This window comes from Suillus clintonianus, assembly GCF_016758775.1.
Source record: "Suillus clintonianus strain FC179 chromosome Unknown DEU56scaffold_176, whole genome shotgun sequence".
Lineage (NCBI taxonomy): Eukaryota > Fungi > Basidiomycota > Agaricomycetes > Boletales > Suillaceae > Suillus > Suillus clintonianus.
The window spans coordinates 17445-34438 of record NW_024539400.1 but is presented as its reverse complement, the minus strand read 5'-3'; the positions used below and the strand labels follow the sequence as shown (position 1 = coordinate 34438).

The 16994-nt window shown below is 48.6% G+C and overlaps 5 protein-coding genes across 5 annotated transcripts; 3 read left to right on the top strand and 2 right to left on the bottom strand.

Moving 5' to 3' along the window:
- Positions 1 to 595: 595 nt before the first annotated feature.
- DEU56DRAFT_761911 (uncharacterized protein) lies at positions 596 to 1353 on the top strand (the record flags this gene model as incomplete). The annotated part of the gene is made up of 4 exons (XM_041350601.1): positions 596 to 972; positions 1019 to 1143; positions 1201 to 1296; positions 1325 to 1353. The coding sequence occupies 4 exons, from the start codon at positions 596 to 598 to the stop codon at positions 1351 to 1353; spliced, it is 627 nt and encodes a 208-aa protein (XP_041201341.1).
- A 5085-nt stretch (positions 1354 to 6438) lies between these two features.
- DEU56DRAFT_692292 (uncharacterized protein) lies at positions 6439 to 6738 on the bottom strand (the record flags this gene model as incomplete). The annotated part of the gene is made up of 1 exon (XM_041347156.1): positions 6439 to 6738. A coding segment is annotated over one exon (300 nt), but the record flags the coding sequence as incomplete, so codon positions are not given.
- A 1632-nt stretch (positions 6739 to 8370) lies between these two features.
- On the bottom strand, positions 8371 to 9944 carry DEU56DRAFT_710042 (uncharacterized protein; the record flags this gene model as incomplete). Its single annotated transcript, XM_041347477.1, has 6 exons — positions 8371 to 8463; positions 8521 to 8657; positions 8708 to 8859; positions 8999 to 9176; positions 9305 to 9785; positions 9849 to 9944. Coding segments are annotated over 6 exons (1137 nt in total), but the record flags the coding sequence as incomplete, so codon positions are not given.
- A 1828-nt stretch (positions 9945 to 11772) lies between these two features.
- On the top strand, positions 11773 to 12863 carry DEU56DRAFT_191232 (uncharacterized protein). Its single transcript, XM_041344991.1, has 4 exons — positions 11773 to 12168; positions 12224 to 12265; positions 12321 to 12514; positions 12568 to 12863. Exons 1-3 carry the CDS (start codon positions 11851 to 11853, stop codon positions 12510 to 12512), a joined length of 552 nt encoding a protein of 183 aa, XP_041201338.1. The 5' UTR covers positions 11773 to 11850; the 3' UTR covers positions 12513 to 12514; positions 12568 to 12863.
- Positions 12545 to 13395, top strand: DEU56DRAFT_985184 (uncharacterized protein). The gene is made up of 3 exons (XM_041360047.1): positions 12545 to 12636; positions 12691 to 12822; positions 12876 to 13395. Exons 2-3 carry the CDS (start codon positions 12739 to 12741, stop codon positions 13131 to 13133), a joined length of 342 nt encoding a protein of 113 aa, XP_041201337.1. The 5' UTR covers positions 12545 to 12636; positions 12691 to 12738; the 3' UTR covers positions 13134 to 13395.
- The last annotated feature ends 3599 nt before the right edge of the window (positions 13396 to 16994 follow it).

The window sequence follows — 16994 nt, the reverse complement described above, 5'->3', positions numbered from 1 at the left end:
TTGTATCCAGCTCCGATAATCAACACGGTAATGCCCAGCATCTGAATCGCTAGATGATTAGTGTATATACTAGTTTTTACTCAATAATATAATCTTGACCACATGTTGATCATCGCGAGAGCACCTGTACTTGACCGGGTCATGCATAATTATGGCTGATTAGACACAGGCTGTTATGCATGGCTACCTGTAGTCTTTGACATTATGCATAATCCCCTCGACTGTACATGTATGTATAGTAGTTGTTCTCACAATGCATAATGCCCTCGGCTGTCATATATGACACGTCGGATCTTCTCTTACTACATCCTTCTAAAATCGCGATCTCGGTGCCCGATTCAATGATTATATATAGCTACCAACACGGACAAAAAAAGAAGCCTTGTGAACAATGTTGATAATCCTATTTAGGGCACCACCACTGCTGGGGGTGAGCTGCTTGTGGGAACTGCACGCTGTTTTCTTACTACCAGGTAGGATAGGTTCAGGGTTAGCTGTTAGTTGAACTCTGGACCAAACACATCTGAATGTGTTTGGGAGGTCCGGTTCGTGTTCGAACTGGGTTTGACTGCAATCTCGAGGTGTTGCATCGACAATGGCCACCACATACACCACGTACACCATGCCATTCCCAACACCACGAACACCATGCGCAAACGCCCAGTGCACATCAGCAACTGCTGACGTGGCTCAGACGAGTGCGGAAGATGGACAAGTGCGGAGGATGGACGAGAGTGCAGAGGATGGACGAGAGTGCAGAGGATGGACGAGAGTGCAGAGGATGGACGAGAGTGCAGAGGATGGACGAGAGTGCAGAGGATGGACGAGAGTGCAGAGGATGGACGAGAGTGCAGAGGATGGACGAGAGTGCAGAGGATGGACGAGAGTGCAGAGGATGGACGAGAGTGCAGAGGATGGACGAGTGCAGGACAAGGGAAGAAGACGAGCAGGAGATCAAAGGAGAGACACGAAGTAATCTGTTGCCCTCTAGTTATCAGTTTTCATGTGTTGTCAGTAGCAGGCATGACAGTGGGAAAGAAATACGGAAAATCGGCACCATCCTCGAGCATCTCAGTCTAGATGTCAACCCTTCCATCGCTGCCTGTGTCTTTTCCATCCTTGCGAATGTTGTTCCAAGACAGGGTATGTCAGAATGAGCGCTAATCGCTGAGCTGCTCTACAGCACACACAATTGCATAGGGCCTGGACTATGGTTGAAACGAAATGCTGCGCAATGCACAGGGATTAGGAAGTACATGAATAGAGGGGTTGCCAAATGCACGCACATTGAATCAGGTGAATTGCTCACCCTTCCATTCGGCAGGCAAACTCAACCAGCTGCCAGTAGTTTGACATCCATCGAAATCACTATCAATGTTAGGCCACAGCAGATGATAAGACCTCACCGACGATGCTTTGAATAGTACTTGCTAGCAGACTCGGAGATACTGGTCATGGGACTCATGGCTTCCAGACCGAGACAGCATGCAGCGGCAGCAAAGGAATTGATTTTGACACCTGTGTTGACCTTGAAGGATCACATAAAGTTTGGTCTATCCATGTGAAGTTGGGAAATCGATGTAACAGAAAAAGACTTGGAACGTTATAAAGCTGGTTGAACATTGATCATCGAGTTGAACGAGATGGCAAGTTAGTAGTTACTATACATAGACGAAACTCCCAGTCACAGCCACCACTTCGGGACACTTTCGATGTTCATGATTTTAAACAAATTTAACCGCTACATTAATACATAAAGCCTCTGATGAATCCAACTACAATATATTTCACGCGTGTGTCGTTAACATATTTAAAAATTGTTGAAAACTAGCTATATACATGTATGTGACATCAATCTAGTCCTCGTACTCAGAGTTCCGGTCCAAGTTCTGAACCTGTTCGAACCTCCGGGATCATCTGCGAAAGAGTAGGATCATCACCCTCTGCGAACTTACCAAGCGGTGTCGCTTACCCAATGAGAACGGTGTCTGTGATGTTGAATGGGCATGTGATGACCATGAAAGAGACAAGCAACCACCCGCAAAATGTGATTGTCTGTGACTCTGCTATCCCAGCGCCCATGAATGTTTGCAACATTGCAGGCATCATTAACGGCGCATGGGTCAGATCAACGGTAGTCATGCGTAGGCATCACTACATGCCAGTGTTCCAGCGCGTGACTGCACCCAATCCCCCCGCGAAACGGTCCAAAGGAGGGGTTGGTTTTGAACCTTGCTTGTTGATTTTTTACGTGGACGGGGATGAGTCCGTCGATATGCACAGGACAGAAATGCAGAAGTTTCAGAAGGTTTATGCGAAATATAAGGTTAGCTTGGTTGTCGTGATTTGCGGCTGCAACAATGATGAAGACGCGAAAGGATGATGGGATGGGTCAAACGACGGTAGCAACACACTTACCTCAAGATGCGCCAGGACATTCTGAGAGTGCTCAAAAGCACTCCAAAGGTTGATTTAGCTATGTGGTGAAAGCTGAGCGCTACAACTTTCTAGGTCGGTCAGATGACTGTGGTGGGTGCAGGGGTACTAGTGGCAGGTGTTCTGCAAGTGTCTAACGTTCGAGGAGGGCAGCAAAATGTAATTGCAGCAAGGGCACAAGGGAAACAGTAGGTCCAGTGCGGTAGAAGGGCAGTGGTAGGTCCAGTGCGGTACAAGGGCAGTGGTAGGTCCAGTGTGGAGCTGATAAGTGAAATGGAGGGCGGGAGAGCAGGAGAAGCGGGCAAGAAGCACGAAGAATGAAGCAAGGAAGCAGGAAGCAGGAAGCAGGAAGCATTAGCTGTATTAGGTATGAAAATCACAAAAGAGGGTGACTGAGCTAAGAGAAACCTACCGGCGGCATTATGCATTGTGGGAATCCATCATGCATAATGGCTCGAGCCTCGAGAACTAGAGACAACCATGCATAATGGTGTAGTTTCTAACCAGACATGGTTATGCATAATTTGGACAGTATAGCCTGGCGAGAGAACTTATTGTATCACACTGGACACAGCTGGGACTTAAGAATTTTGCGACACAGCCGGGATTTGAAAAACTTTGCTTATACAGAGATCCCCTTGTTGGACTATCGCGAGAGAACACACTGTATCACTGGACGCAGCTGGGACTTGAGAATTTTGTGACGCAGCGGGACTTAGGGAAAATTTTGCTCATGCGGAGATCTCCGTGTTGGACTTTAGGACTTATTCGAGCATGCAGGCTGGCTATATGGCAAGTCCCACGTCATCAGACTCAAACCGTAAAAACCATAAAGTTAAATTAAATTCATGGTAATCAAGCAACTAGAATGAGTGTGAGTAATAATAGGATGCATTGCGGGGGAGGGGGCCGCCAGGAACAGGGCCAGGAGGGCAAGGAACAGCCGTGACCAGCCTGGACCAGGAATACAAATTTTTGAAGGCCAAGAGGATGGGGCCTATATCTGGCAGTATGTGCATCTAACAAAGTATAATGCATTATAATGCATTACAATACACCTAATGCATTACATGACCGCTTTGGGTGACAGTAATGCAACCATATGCTTAGCATCGCTGTTGCATTACCCCCCACTGATAGTTAGCCTGCTTTAATGCACTAGAATAGCAATATAGCCTGGCTTGATATCAGCGTCGATGAAAGATCGAAAGTGACGTGAATTCATAAGATGTTTGGGGCGCAGTCAAAGACAAATAAAATGGCCGCTGAAGCATCCACGTGTCTGAAATGTTGTGTGGGCGTGTATTCAGAATAGCTTGATGCGATGGGATGAGGAAAGGTGGTCTCTGTAAACGTTTACGCGGGCTAAACAAAACTTACAAGCGAGCAACGATCAAAGTTGAATGCCTGCAGATTGACGCGTTAGCACTGATTGTAAATTTGGTCATGGCTGTGAGCTGAGAAGCGATGAGAAGTCAATGCGATGCATGGCGTAATGCACAGGTGTCCTTGCGGAGGGGGCGGTGTAAGGGCATAGTATAAATAGACATATGCAAGGCGGCGCCTAAGGCCAACAACTGCACTCACATTCGAGAATCCATCACTTTCAAAGTTCTTCGCTGCTAAAGCGCTAACGTTTCGGTACACGAAAATCTCCTCTGAACTTCCAGCGCAAATGAACTGATGTTTTGCTTTACCAGAGGACCCATCTTTGAATCGCTGATCACGTCAGTCACAAAGCACATTGGCGCCAGGAGACCTCACCGAGGAACACATACAACGACTACCTTTCCCGAACTTGACTACCACTCGCGGAGACGCAGCCATGGCTTCCACATCGACGAAGGCAGCCGCCACGAAATCTATTCTGACAGCGGCAACAACCTTGAAGGGTCATGAGAATTGGATTCAATCCATATCCTACTTTCCTGATGGCCAGCGAATAATCAGCGGATCTGATGATAAGACCGCTCGGCAATTGTTACAGTAACATGAAGCCCCTATCTTTTTCTAAACCCTTCACCCCGTCACAACGTCACACCTTCACCTCTTCACGATTCACCATGATGCTTAAATGCACTTCCTGATCCCCGCCGACCCTGACCTTCTGTGACAAAAGCTAGACGCTTCCATTTGGACCCTTGATCTATGGCCTCATGGCCCTACTTCCTTTTCCCTTGATGTTCCCACAAGAACCATATCCCTGACCGCATGGACTCCTGCCTGTTTATGCCTTCCCGATATATCCTTCTTGACTCTTGTACAATTACCAGACCTGCCCTGAACACTGTGATCTTTACCTATATATAGTCGATCCACTTGTACTATTATTCCTTAACTTGATTCTACTGGGTTTTACCTTGACTTGTATATTCTCTTGAGTTAACTCTCTTGAGTCTGATCACGAACCCTCTATACTCTTGGATCGCTATCCTTGAGTCCGATACATCTTCTCTTAGACCGTTTGTCTTTGAGTCGATACCGATCCCTCGTCTAGACTTAACCGTCGAACACGAAACCCTTCTTCGGCCGCTGCCTTAGAAGCTTACCTCCCCTTCCGTTCTGTCACAACCTGACGGCTTAGGCTACCAGGTATATTGACGTTCAACCGATACACGACACGATAGCTTAGGACCGTCGTCCTTCGCTTACCCATCCCAGTCCGACTACGACCGTTGTCGTAACAGCAATGGGATCTGAAAGCGGGTAAGGAGATTGAGGAAGCGCGGAGTGTTTGCGAGAAGGAGGTACTGGCAGTGGCGGTATCAAGAGATAGTCGATGGGTTGTTACTGCTGGTGGAGGTTACAGATACGGGGAGCTGAAAGCCTGTGAGGTTGCGACGGGGATTGTGAAGACATTCACAGGCCACACAACGGAGATCAACTGCATTGATATCTCCGCGGACAGCAAGCTGGTGGCGAGTGGGTCAGCTGATTCTACAGCTGTTGGCCCCATTCACTTTTACACGTGACCATGTCAAGATGATCTACGAGTTCGACGCATCGACACTGGAGACTGTGGGAGCGGCAAGTTCCTCATACGAAGGGGTCGACCTTTTTTGGTCCCACGTGACCAAAAAATGGTCCGACACGTGAAGACCATTTACAGGACCAACCGTAAGTCACGTGACACGTTGAAAAAAGCATAGGAGGGAAGAAAACACTGGCTATCGTGCGGGGAGGGGAAGGAAAATGATGCGGGTGAGGGGCGAGGGGTTGATGGAAGCAAGGAGAAAGTAGTGTAGCACACAGAAAATGAATCAATTAAAAGTAGCGAGGCAGGTGCAAATACTAAGAAAGTGATGTGAATGTTTGAAGGAACGAGAAGGAAAACAGAGCTAGAAAAAAAACTATGGGGTCCAGTGCTCCTGAAGATACTCGACGCGAAGGTGCTTGACACCACCATGCACGGTCAGCAGTGCATCTGGCGTCGATCCGTCAATCTCAAGCTCCTCGTACAACTTGAATAGCACGGTCCCTGATTCGAGTGTTGTTGACCGGTCCAGCAGCATCCTCACGAACGATTCCTGCTCAAGGGCGGGGCTTTCACCAGACGGCCGGAGGAACACTTGCTCGTATATTTGTTTGACCGTCTCGAGAAATGCGCGTGGATGGAAGTGCTTGCCCTCCGAAAAGATACCTGGTGGCTGTGGCCAGGGGGGAGGCGCCTCGCGTTTGGACACTTGCTTGGCACCATCAGCGCAGAAGCCCCTTCAGTGATTTTCCTCTGAGTTTTCGGGTGCGGGATACATGATGGTCTTGCAGCGTGAACACGTGTGAGCCTTTCGAAGCTGAAAAAAACAAAAACATCGGTCAGCATAACAAGGCAGGGGAGTTGAAGACTCTAAACTAACTGACCTTCTTGCCGGCCTCAACTTTGATCAGTTCGACTGCCTTACAGTGCCTCTTCCAAAACGTGTCAGATCCGGAGCGTGCTATAGCGGTGAAAATTTGTGAGTCCTCGAAGTTCGGCCAGTCATGAAATCAAAAACACGCACATTTGTAATCATCCTTTGCGATGCGGGTCATCACCGCAACTTCGATGTCTCCGAGCTTCCGAAGAAGTGCTTGAGGGTTCTTCTTGACCGTGTTGAGTCCATCTGCGTGATTTTGGTCCTCGAGCCGGAGGTTGTAAGTTTCAGTGGCTAGAACCCACTGTCTTGGTGTCATCTTGAAAGACACCCACTTGAACTCCTCTCGCATGGCCATGAAGAGGTGAAACTCCGTGTCGCCAGTGATCTGCATCGCGCGTGCATCAATCCTCGTTGCTATGGTGAAGAAATGTTGCGAGCGAGTCATGCCGGGGGGCTTTTCAATGGGTGTTAGGCGACAGTTTGTGGGATTCCTGTTGTCAGGCGCATTGTGAGGAGGTTCGTGTTCTGTGGGATCCCCAGAGTTGTCGGCCACTCGAACTAAGTGAAGTGTGATCATCTCGACAGTTTGTCAAGCGGCTGCCATGAGTAGCGGACTCGGACGAACCTGGTGATTGGTTGATGGGATGGCTCACAGCCCCAGTATCCTGGGATGTGGGAGGAGTACTGGCAGCCACACCAGAAGGAATTTGCAGCTGCTGTTGCTTGAGTGTCTTGCGGTATGGTAAACGACTCGTGAGCTTGAAGTACCGGTCCAAATCGGTGGTCAACAATGGGCAAGGCAGACCTTTAGTGGATGTTGCCGCTGACAAAGGCACCTGAGAGAAAGATAGAAAGATCAGAGATGTCAATTAACATGTTTCTGACATGCGTGAATGTCAGACAGAAAGCTTACCTTGTCGTGACGAGACTGGGATTCAGCGTGCTTTGTGACTTTGCGAGGAGGCTGAGGGTGGTTGGAGCTGTCACTTCCATCAGAGACCACGTCGGCATCCTGTGCCTTGCGCTTTGCTGATTGTGGCTGCTCCAAGTCCGCAGTCAGTTCCTTGGGTGATGGCATCTCGGGCACCGACAAAAGCCGAGGGTCGATGTCCAATTCCTCGACCACTTCTGTTCTGGTGGACTGCAAGACGGACTCCATCTGACTCGGATCATCGTTGACGAGCTCGTCAAGCAACTTGGTGAACGGGTAAGGGTCGTCCAATTCCTCTGTCTTGATGTCAAGCAAACCACCGAATGTGGATGCGAAGCTCGACTTGACGAGGCCGAAGTGCTCCATTGACAGAACTTGCGTGAGCTGAGGGAGTGGGCGCGTGTTTCTGGTAGCCTTGTCCGAGTCTTCGAGCCGGAGTTTGTTGGATAGTTGTGCGATTCGGTCAACGAGGTGGACATGATGAGAACCATGGGTCGAAGAAAGGAAATCAGATTTGTGTTCCCGTTTGGAGGCAACACGGACGTTTCGACGGAGAACGAAGTCATGGCAGAGCGCTGTAAAGGTCGTGATTCCACTGCTGTGAACTCGCTGCAGAGAATTCCAGCCCTTGTGAGATCCCTCAATTCGGCTTCCGTCTGTGCGTATATCTTGACGTGGACGTTCAAGGCACCCCTTCCGTACGTGTTTCAGTTGTTCTTCATGCACCTAACTCATTTCAAATATGGTCAGGGTTTGTCAATCCTTGCACGAAGGACAACATACCTTGCGTGCTCCTCCGGACCACACGGTACCCTCCTTTGACCACTTCTCAAATGTACCACTGAGTCTTGCCTCTTGCTCATGCTGATCCCAGTACTCTGCCGGTTGTTTGCCTTCTGCATGCTTCTTCAGTATGCAGGTGGCAATCTCGGCCACCACTTCCTTTCGGTGCGGATTTCTTGATGGATTGAGGATCACGGCTGCATACCTATAGTTTTTTTTCGGGCAGGTCAGTATTTGCTCAGGGATGGTACTAGTACAATGTGCTTGCCTCATGATAAAATGCCACACATCGAGTTTCATTGCGGCGTGAGGGAAAATGACGGTAACCGCACTTCGCACATGACAACAGTTGTCTGCGACGAAGATCTCAGGTGGAGGGACATCAAGCTTGTTGCACCGAGTCTTGAGACCATCGAGAAGTTCGGTGATCTCAGCATTGGACTGACCGTGACAAAAACGCTGATCCTCGTCTGTCAGATATATATGTCAATAATCTATGACAAGACCCAGACTCACCCAGCCAATGATCTCGCCATTCTCGTTCATAAGGCTGATGATCCCGCCCTTCAAGACCTTTACCTTCTGCTTGTCTCGATTAGTCACTGAAGCTTTGCCAGCCGCACGGAAAGTATTGTCGAAGGAAACACTGATACCTGATCTGCTAGTGAGTTCACAGTTGAACTTTTGTGTGAGCGAGGCTCACCTGATAATGTCCGTAGATAATCCTCTGATTCCCTCTCCCGTGTCCCCGAGACAAATTCCTGGAAGACCTCGGTAATGACATCGTTCGATATTGGCTTATCATTGTAGTTTTTCTTGTCGTGAGGATCGGAGAATGCCTGCAGGGGGTTGGGGCTAAAGTAGTCCATGCCGTGTCGTGCAATGCGGCGGGACCTAAAAGCTTGCAGGTAAGCTAGTTTACGTCGGTTGTATTCAAGTAAGTGAAGCTCTGTATGGTTAAACTACAATCAGGTGGCTGGTCTAAATTTAGAACTGATGCTGCTCACGTCTGATGTTCTCCGCGAGACCACCTGTGGTCGATGACAGCCGCAGCTCAATCAACAAGTCGAAGAGCTCACGTGTCACAGCGCATCTCCGAAAAAATACAGGTATGCCCGCTTCATAGTATAAACTAATAATCAATTTGCTTGACGAAGGCCTGCAATGGTGCTCTCACCTGGAATGGACCAATGTGGCCAGGTGTGCCAGAACTCCGGATTCGTCGTGGCGAAGCAGTGACCCTTGAGCTGAGTCCTAGAATCGTGCCCTTGCTCCTGTTGCTCTGAGTCACCACAGTCACTCTGCTGCTGTCCTTTCTTGCTTGTCGGGTCCTTCTTGCAATTCTCACAGCGGATTTGGGTGCCAATTGCTCCTTCGTCAACAAACAGGCCATGGACATCTCGTGGACCTGTGCCGGTCCACCCATCCCACTGGACACTGTCCGTACAGTCGCATCGTGGACATCGTGCGAGTTCAGGATGGTAGAATGGGTGAATCACCCGAAGTGGCTTCAGGTACAAGGTCTCTGGATTGACCGCGGGCTCGGACTGATTTCGTCGAAGGGCGTGCAGGTACAATGGTGGCACAAAATGTGGGCCAAGAATGGGAGTCTTGAGATTGAGGCACGGTCGTGTAAGTGCCTTTGCAGACCGTATTCGAGTCTTGTCTGAAATGTAGTTGATATACTCGACAATTTCGGCCTCCCACTCATATTGACGCTTTGGCCGTGAATTTTTCATGCGCTCGTCATGGCCAGTCCATGACTCAACACGTTTTTTGACCTGCGTCGAAGTTGATCATTGCAAGGTCAGTCCTCGTCTTAATAGATGCCTGCACCTGCTTACTGCGTTTTTCCAGTTTGATTCGAACTTATTTTGCGAGTCTTTCGGCTCGAGAGCTGACAGTAGCTTGCGCATCACGTCTGGTTCATACACGGACATTCTTGCGCAAAGTAAAGGTAGAACTGTAGAAGAAGGTGGCAGGGAGGAACGCACTGATGCTGTGTAGCAAGTGTGTACAGGGCAGGCAAGGACCCGAGGCTTTTGTGGCAATTAGGGGTGGAGACTCTTTGACCTTAACGACTCTCACCACACTACGTGTCTAGCAATTTATACTACTCGACTACTTATTCATTCAGATACTGTGAGACTGCTGTGCCAAGTTGCCGTCAAAAGAATTTCGTTCTCGCTTCTCTGATTGGTGGGGATGGAACAAATTGAATTAAAATCTTCTAGTTCAAAACTAACCTAGCGCTACAGTCTACTACTCAATCTCAACCATGGCTCCACACATCCATCATGTCTCTTCATCGAAGTCTGCGGGAGGGAAAAAGGCTATCAAGAACGAAAACACAGAGCAAGCTATCCAGGTATTCAGTGGCAGCAGCGGCACAGATGTCAGCTCTGTCAGAATCAACGTGGATTCGCAGATTCACCTCGAGGATGTTGCACAGTTCGTGCAGTTTGGATTTGATGAACAAGTCAAGCAACTCGCAATTCAGTCGGGTTTTCAGGCAGCGGTTGTCTATGAAGTGTATGGACGTGTCACCACCTTCAAACGGACAAAGAGAACCATGCGAGTCATGCGCACCGCTGCCTTCGAACGGGCCAAAACAGATATCGAAGAGCAAGAGGCGGAGGACCTTTATGTCAGTGGCAATGAGTCTGAGGATGACGGAGTCAGAGATCAGAAGTAAACACGTACACGTATCAAATTGTATCTGTGATGACTACACCTTGAATCAATGAACGCTTGCAATTCGCTGGAGGAACGGGACATGAGAGCGAGCTATGTAATTATGTGGTAAGACTCGAGATATCAAATAACTTCAAGGGACGGCCGAACAGGACTCACAGCAAGGCCACGCCAAAGCAAATTATCTTCTCAAGCGAGAAACAGCAAAACACGTACTTGATTCATATCCGAAATTTGGAGACACACGGTGGAGAGGATAATCGCGTAATGACGAAACTGTGATCACGGTGTCTTACCACAGAGTCTACTAAAAAAATTCAGCGGTCAATATAAATGCTGGCGCCGCATCATGAATCAATGAACGCTTGCAATTCTCTGGTCGCTTGACATGTTCCAGAGAGTTGCAAGCGTTCATTGACATGTTCCAGAGAATTGCAAGCGTTCATTGATTTATGATGCAGCGCCGGCCCATCAATGAACGCTTGCAATTCTCTTGTCGCTTGTGACACGAGAGTTGGTCATTTAATTTACATATCAGTCACTTCGAGAAACGACAAAGAGACGACGAGACAGGACTCACATAGAAGGCACCAGCAAAATGAACTTGCAATTCTCTGTTCGCTTGATACGAGAGTTGAGTCATTTAATTTGAATATCAGTCACTTCGAGAGACGACAGGACTCACATAAGAAGGCACCAGAAAAATGAACGCTTGCAATTCTCTGTTCGCTTGAGACACGAGAGTGAGTCATTTAATTTAAATATCAGTCAGTTCTTCAAGAGACGACAGAGAGACGACGACAGGACTCACATAGAAGGCACCAGCAATGTGGAACATCTTATCGCACGATAGACAGCGCTGGTAAGGCGCTGGTATACTGATGGACCACTGGCAGATTCGGAGATTTGGTTAGCAACAAGCCAGATCGTGGCAACTCACTGGTTTGATTTGAGTTTGATCACTCCTGGATCTAGGGTGCGGCTTTCATAAGTGGATCTGAGTTGATGAGTCAATAGGACAGCAGGTACAGACCTGGTACAAACGCGATACTGATTGTGCTCTCGAATGAGCCCTTCGCGACATCTCCGAGTTCCGACAGAACGACCCCTTCGCAAATTTCCCGCTGCCTGCGGCGTGCTGGACCCCTTCGTATGACCATATTTTCTGTGGGAACTCCCTTCGAAGGTCACACCGACATTGTCAGAGGTCTAGCACTTTCATCCGACTGCACTTTCCTTGCCAGCTCTTCAGACGATAACACCGTCAAGCTCTGGGCCTTCGAGTCCCGCCAACTCCTCGCTTCCTTCGACGTTCAACGTCCCCGTGCCCTTGTCCTCTCACCCGACTTGCGCCAACTAGCTTACGTGACATCCAGCCCGACGGACTCCCGCCAACTTGAACGTACTTACCCGAGGTACATTGGCTACGAGATCCACATATGCAACATTCCACCCGACGTCCTTGCTCAGGCACGCCGCATTCCCTGCAAACATCTACTATCCGTGTGCTAACATTCCCTTACAGACCAGTGCACAAAACAAGCCAACCCTCACTGATGTACTAAGAGTACGCACCTCATTTGTTTGTTCGTCACACTGCTCATCCATCACCTTCATTTCAGTCTGACGCAACTCGTCGTCGTCCTGCTATGCGCCACAGACCACCAATACATGCCATACCTATGTCGCAAAGACCACCGCCTGCAATCAACCCTCATCAACCCATTTTGCTTCGCCTCCGTAACATCTTCCCTTCTCTTCTAGCACAAACGCAGTTCTGGCTGTTCAGAACAATCAGACTCGGGTTCCTCTAGATGTCCGTTCCCTTTTCTTGCTCCCTTTGCAGTTGACTCAACGCTTGTACTTCAGTTCCCTGCTACATCCGCCCTACCATCCAATGCCGCCCTCTCAGTGCAGCCCACAGCTCGGATTGAGGTTGTCAGTCCTCCATGTTTTGGAAAAAACTTGCGGTGTAACTGAACGTGCATCCAGTTCGAATTAAGTTCTCCGCGTCCCCCCTCGAACGGAGTCGCCCAATTTATGCGGGAGCAGCTTTTTTTGCTTGTTCCAAGGCATGGTAATGGGCCGCCAGTTATTAATGTCGCGGCCGGGCGGAAGTTCACTGTAACATACATGTTATTACCTCTGAGTGCCTTTTGCTTATTTTTTCCCTACAGCGGCTAGCCGCTGCCAAACTACCGGAATACAGAAAAGCAGACGACACCCGATATCCGTCTGGGCAGCGGGACATTGAGTCATCTGACAATGATTCGCTCCCGGATGTGCATTGGTGCAAGGCGTTCCTTTGCCATTATTCGTGTTGGTCTCATGGCAGACTGAGGAAGCCTCCTCGATGGCGCTTGGAGCGTGTCGAGATACCCCGCCAGGACAATACAGCGAATAGCAGCCATGGTGGTGTTCACGGTGGCACTTAGCGCACGTTCACATCTGATTACTGCCATTTGAACTCTCCCTGTAGTAAGTTCGAAAACATCCACGCATTGATGCACACTTTTGTCTCTAGAGTGCCTTCGCTCAGAATTGTTGATCTTCGGATGTGTTATCCTACGACCATGGACATGAGGTGTATTTATTGATTTGTTTCACGTTCGATGGGGATGTCCTCTCACGAACTCCAGTATCTTCGCCTCTCCGTATAATTCTGTTGGCCGTTCTGCACCGAATATTCATCATAGGGCCGATGATCACTGGTCATCAACGTCGTCTAATCATGACTGTTGTTTTCCATGTTCGAAAGCCGTTTGCTACATGAAGTGTACACTTTCGAGCTTACTATTACAGATTTCCTGTGCTCATTCAAATTTTACGAAGAAACATTGCAGGGAGGTAGGTGCAATGTACGTGAAACCGATTATTTTTGTTGGTATATAACATACTGCAATGTTGTTTTCCCTTGCGGTACATTGCATTTCACATATTCCACTGCATACAGGAAGTTGACCCCACGCTTGCGGATGCTGAGTGTGTTCGGTAGGCAAGATCTGGCAGACTCTTCTCTGAGTGGAAAATCCAAGTGTCGTAAATTAATTTGGATGTAATGCGAATGTTCTGATCTGGTGGCAGTAAGTTATATCTGCCTATCATGAGCACAACGACTCACCGTTCTGTGATAGTGTTGATACTTAATACTTATATGTATCGAAGATGATATGACTGCAATATGGTGACATGCAGGTAAAATTGTGTCGGGGTCGATGGATCAGTATTGAGTGGAACGAGCCAGGCTCCGGTGAGTAGTATGGTGTCGTCACTTGTAGCCACAGTCATTTTACTACAGAACGGCACTTCTCCAGCACCTCGCCTTGCACTGTACGAGTGGATAGACAATAGATGAAGATATGACTGAAAGCGCGTTCATGGGCGGCCTTAAACTCCTGCTTGAAAAGGCTGTTGGTGTTGTTGGCTCGTGAGGCGATGGATGCAGCATGGGAAAGGTGACTCGGGAGTCATCATGAGATTGGCAGAGACGGTGGTCATTGGTCGCTGTGTGTAACGGTGTCGAGATGAGACAAAAGCTCCAACGGCTCTGCCGACACTACCGTCTTCGATGAAGCGCAAGTCTTCAAGATGTCACCTCTGTCGAATGTAGGCTGGAGTTCTAATCCTGTGGTTTTTATGGACAGCCCAAAGACGAGTGAAGCTAGTCTGCATTTTGAAACTCCATGGTACTCACCGGATGCTTAGCACTGGAAGCCAACGGCACAGCGAATATTGCCTGAAGGGGTCAATAATATATCATGTTGATCGAGGTGCTACCCATCCTACCTACCCATCCTTCAACTACAAACCCGCACCGTGCACGAGAAACTTCGCTCTTCCCTTGTCCCACTCCATGTACGCTGCTCTTGTCTACAGTGTTGAACGGACTTGAGCAAGACGCGGCGGAATCTCTGTGGGTGTCGGAAACACCATCTATTGTCGGAGAGGTTACATTGAAATGGTGAAGTTGGAGTTGGGTAGTAGAAGTGGTGAGGGCAGCTGAGTATTCGAAATGTAAAGTTCATTCGTGCCCAAAGGAAGCGTGGCAACGCACGCAACGGCGTTGTGCGTGTGCATAGACTCGGAAGAAGCGGGGTGGTGAGTATGCGTGGGAACGGCGACGTTGATGACAGAACGTAGGTGGGTGGGGGTGGGAGACGGTATATGTGTGTCGGACTAGGGCAAGTTAGGATCTGCAGAGCAGGAATTTATTTCATGAACGATTGCAATTGGACGTCGTTGGGTGAAGATTTGGCGCATACCAAACAACAACAAACAGTACAGATCATGTCACGTCGTCACGGGTTCAATATTCAATGTTTATTTCAACTCCCCTTCTTGTGCACTCTCAGATCTCAAGAGCCACTCCTCTGCCCACGGATCCTATTTTAGCTAACAAGTTCACGCCCATGCTTGAACAACTGGACGTGTATTCACGGTCACATATCCCACTCATTCTGAGGCTACAAGTTGAGTTACTGGACGTGTATTCCGCATCCCTCGCCACCCAACCCGCAGATCAACATCTATCCCGTCAATTTTCCTACCCGCAGTTCCTATTCCCCTGAGCATATCTTTTGCATTTGGGGTGTTTGAAGATAGCGGTGGTTTAAATCATTGCTGGATTTTAGACACACTAATGCACGCTTTACTCGTCGCTATACTGTTGCGTTTGTCCTCGCGTCTGAGGTCAGATGGACAATATTCTGCAATCTTCTGCTAATTTTGAGCACTTTCAGGGCGTTCTTATTCGATGTTCCTTGTCTGCAGTATCATGACTTTGGATACAGCATGGTGATGCATATACCGCTGTTATGACCCTGATCAGTGATTTCCACGATGCTACTCCGCCTGCCGCCACCAACGCTGATCGTTTGCTCACAAGTACGTCGTCCTACATTTTCAATCAATGCTTACATTAAATGTGTCTAGGTGATCGTGCACGCCTCAAGCTGTCGTTTGTGCGTTGGTGAGGGATTCTTTTGCGCAGATATGTTGCAAAACCAATCCAACTACCCAGCGCTAGCGGAGCGCATGCCACTCCACTGCTGGTCATTTCAAGTAAGTGTGTGTCGCATCTCGCCCTACATGAATACCATTAACTATATCCAGGTGATCTCATACGCCTCGACCTCTCGTTCTGGCGCTAGTGAATTGGGGGACTCGACCTCATCCAACGGCGCCAGTGGTGCACAGGCACAATTCATCAGGGCGTTCTTCGCTCGTTCCCCTTCTCTTTTCAAGTACCTCTCAAACAATTGTTGTGACTCCGCCTTCCGATGCTGATGTATTGCCAGTCAGTAGCTGACATACTATAATGTATTTAGGTGATGTGCAAAACTGTCGTTCTGACGCTGGTGGGTTGAGTCTACTTGTTGCTGGGGTACACACAACAAATATGATTCAACTTTCCAGCGTTAGCGAAGCACACAGTGTATGGTGTGGACGTTTTCTTGAATAATTCTTGGTTGACTCCAGGGCGTCAAGACATTAGAATGCTCGGGGAACTAACATCGACCATTATGGCCTGTATCTCTGTTTCGTCTCACTGCGCTTGCCCATGCCTGACTCGCCTTTCTGTGCAGAACTATCTAGCATCAAGGGCAAAGAAAATAAAATCGATATTAAATGTCAAGGAGGTTAATTATAACCGACGAAGTGTATTGAATGACATCCGAACTTCCAGTGCAAATACGAATGATCCTAGTCGGCTGCAGCAGGCAATGCACTCTTGGGTGAGTCGAGTGTCTACAAAGACAACTATCATTATCAACGTTAGGGCTACTCACAAATCACAACGCGCTGCTGCTTTGAACGTAGCAAATAATTCAGATATCGTTCATCAACGGAGGCACAGAGAAACAGATGGCATCTCAGACTGTTGTGCCTTCCATCGTGTATGCTGGCTGGTGTACCCCTTGACCTGCAAGAGCAATACTGATCTTTCCACGGAGCTCGCTGCGTCCTTGCGAAAAAGATAGCACAGCTATCTTGCTAGACCTACCTTTGGCGTGTTGAGTGCAGAGCAAGTCTTCTCTGGTGAGTCGCGCAATCTATTATCTCCACCTGGCTCGTATTCAGCAGGTTTCCTTTCTCTCTCTTTGCATGCTCAGGTACCACTCTCGTGGCATTGAGGAGTTGACACAATCTCATAGCATCAAGCAGTCGATGCGACTTGCCCATCTGATGCTGAATTTGCGTTGCTGATTAGTACGTAGCTCACATGAAATACATTGGAGTGGTCGTGCACACCTGTCGTTCTGACGCCAGTGGCCTGTTGTCCAAGCATTAGTGAA

Excerpts from the sequence above, each read along its gene's own strand:
- DEU56DRAFT_191232 (XM_041344991.1), top strand. The coding sequence starts at position 11,851 with ATGACCATATTTTCTGTGGGAACTCCCTTCGAAGGTCACACCGACATT. Across the intron at positions 12,169-12,223 it reads CACCCGACGTCCTTGCTCAG|ACCAGTGCACAAAACAAGCC; the intron begins GCACGCCGCATT and ends ATTCCCTTACAG. Across the intron at positions 12,266-12,320 it reads CCCTCACTGATGTACTAAGA|TCTGACGCAACTCGTCGTCG; the intron begins GTACGCACCTCA and ends CCTTCATTTCAG.
- DEU56DRAFT_985184 (XM_041360047.1), top strand. The coding sequence starts at position 12,739 with ATGCGGGAGCAGCTTTTTTTGCTTGTTCCAAGGCATGGTAATGGGCCG. Across the intron at positions 12,823-12,875 it reads CGGCCGGGCGGAAGTTCACT|CGGCTAGCCGCTGCCAAACT; the intron begins GTAACATACATG and ends TTTTCCCTACAG.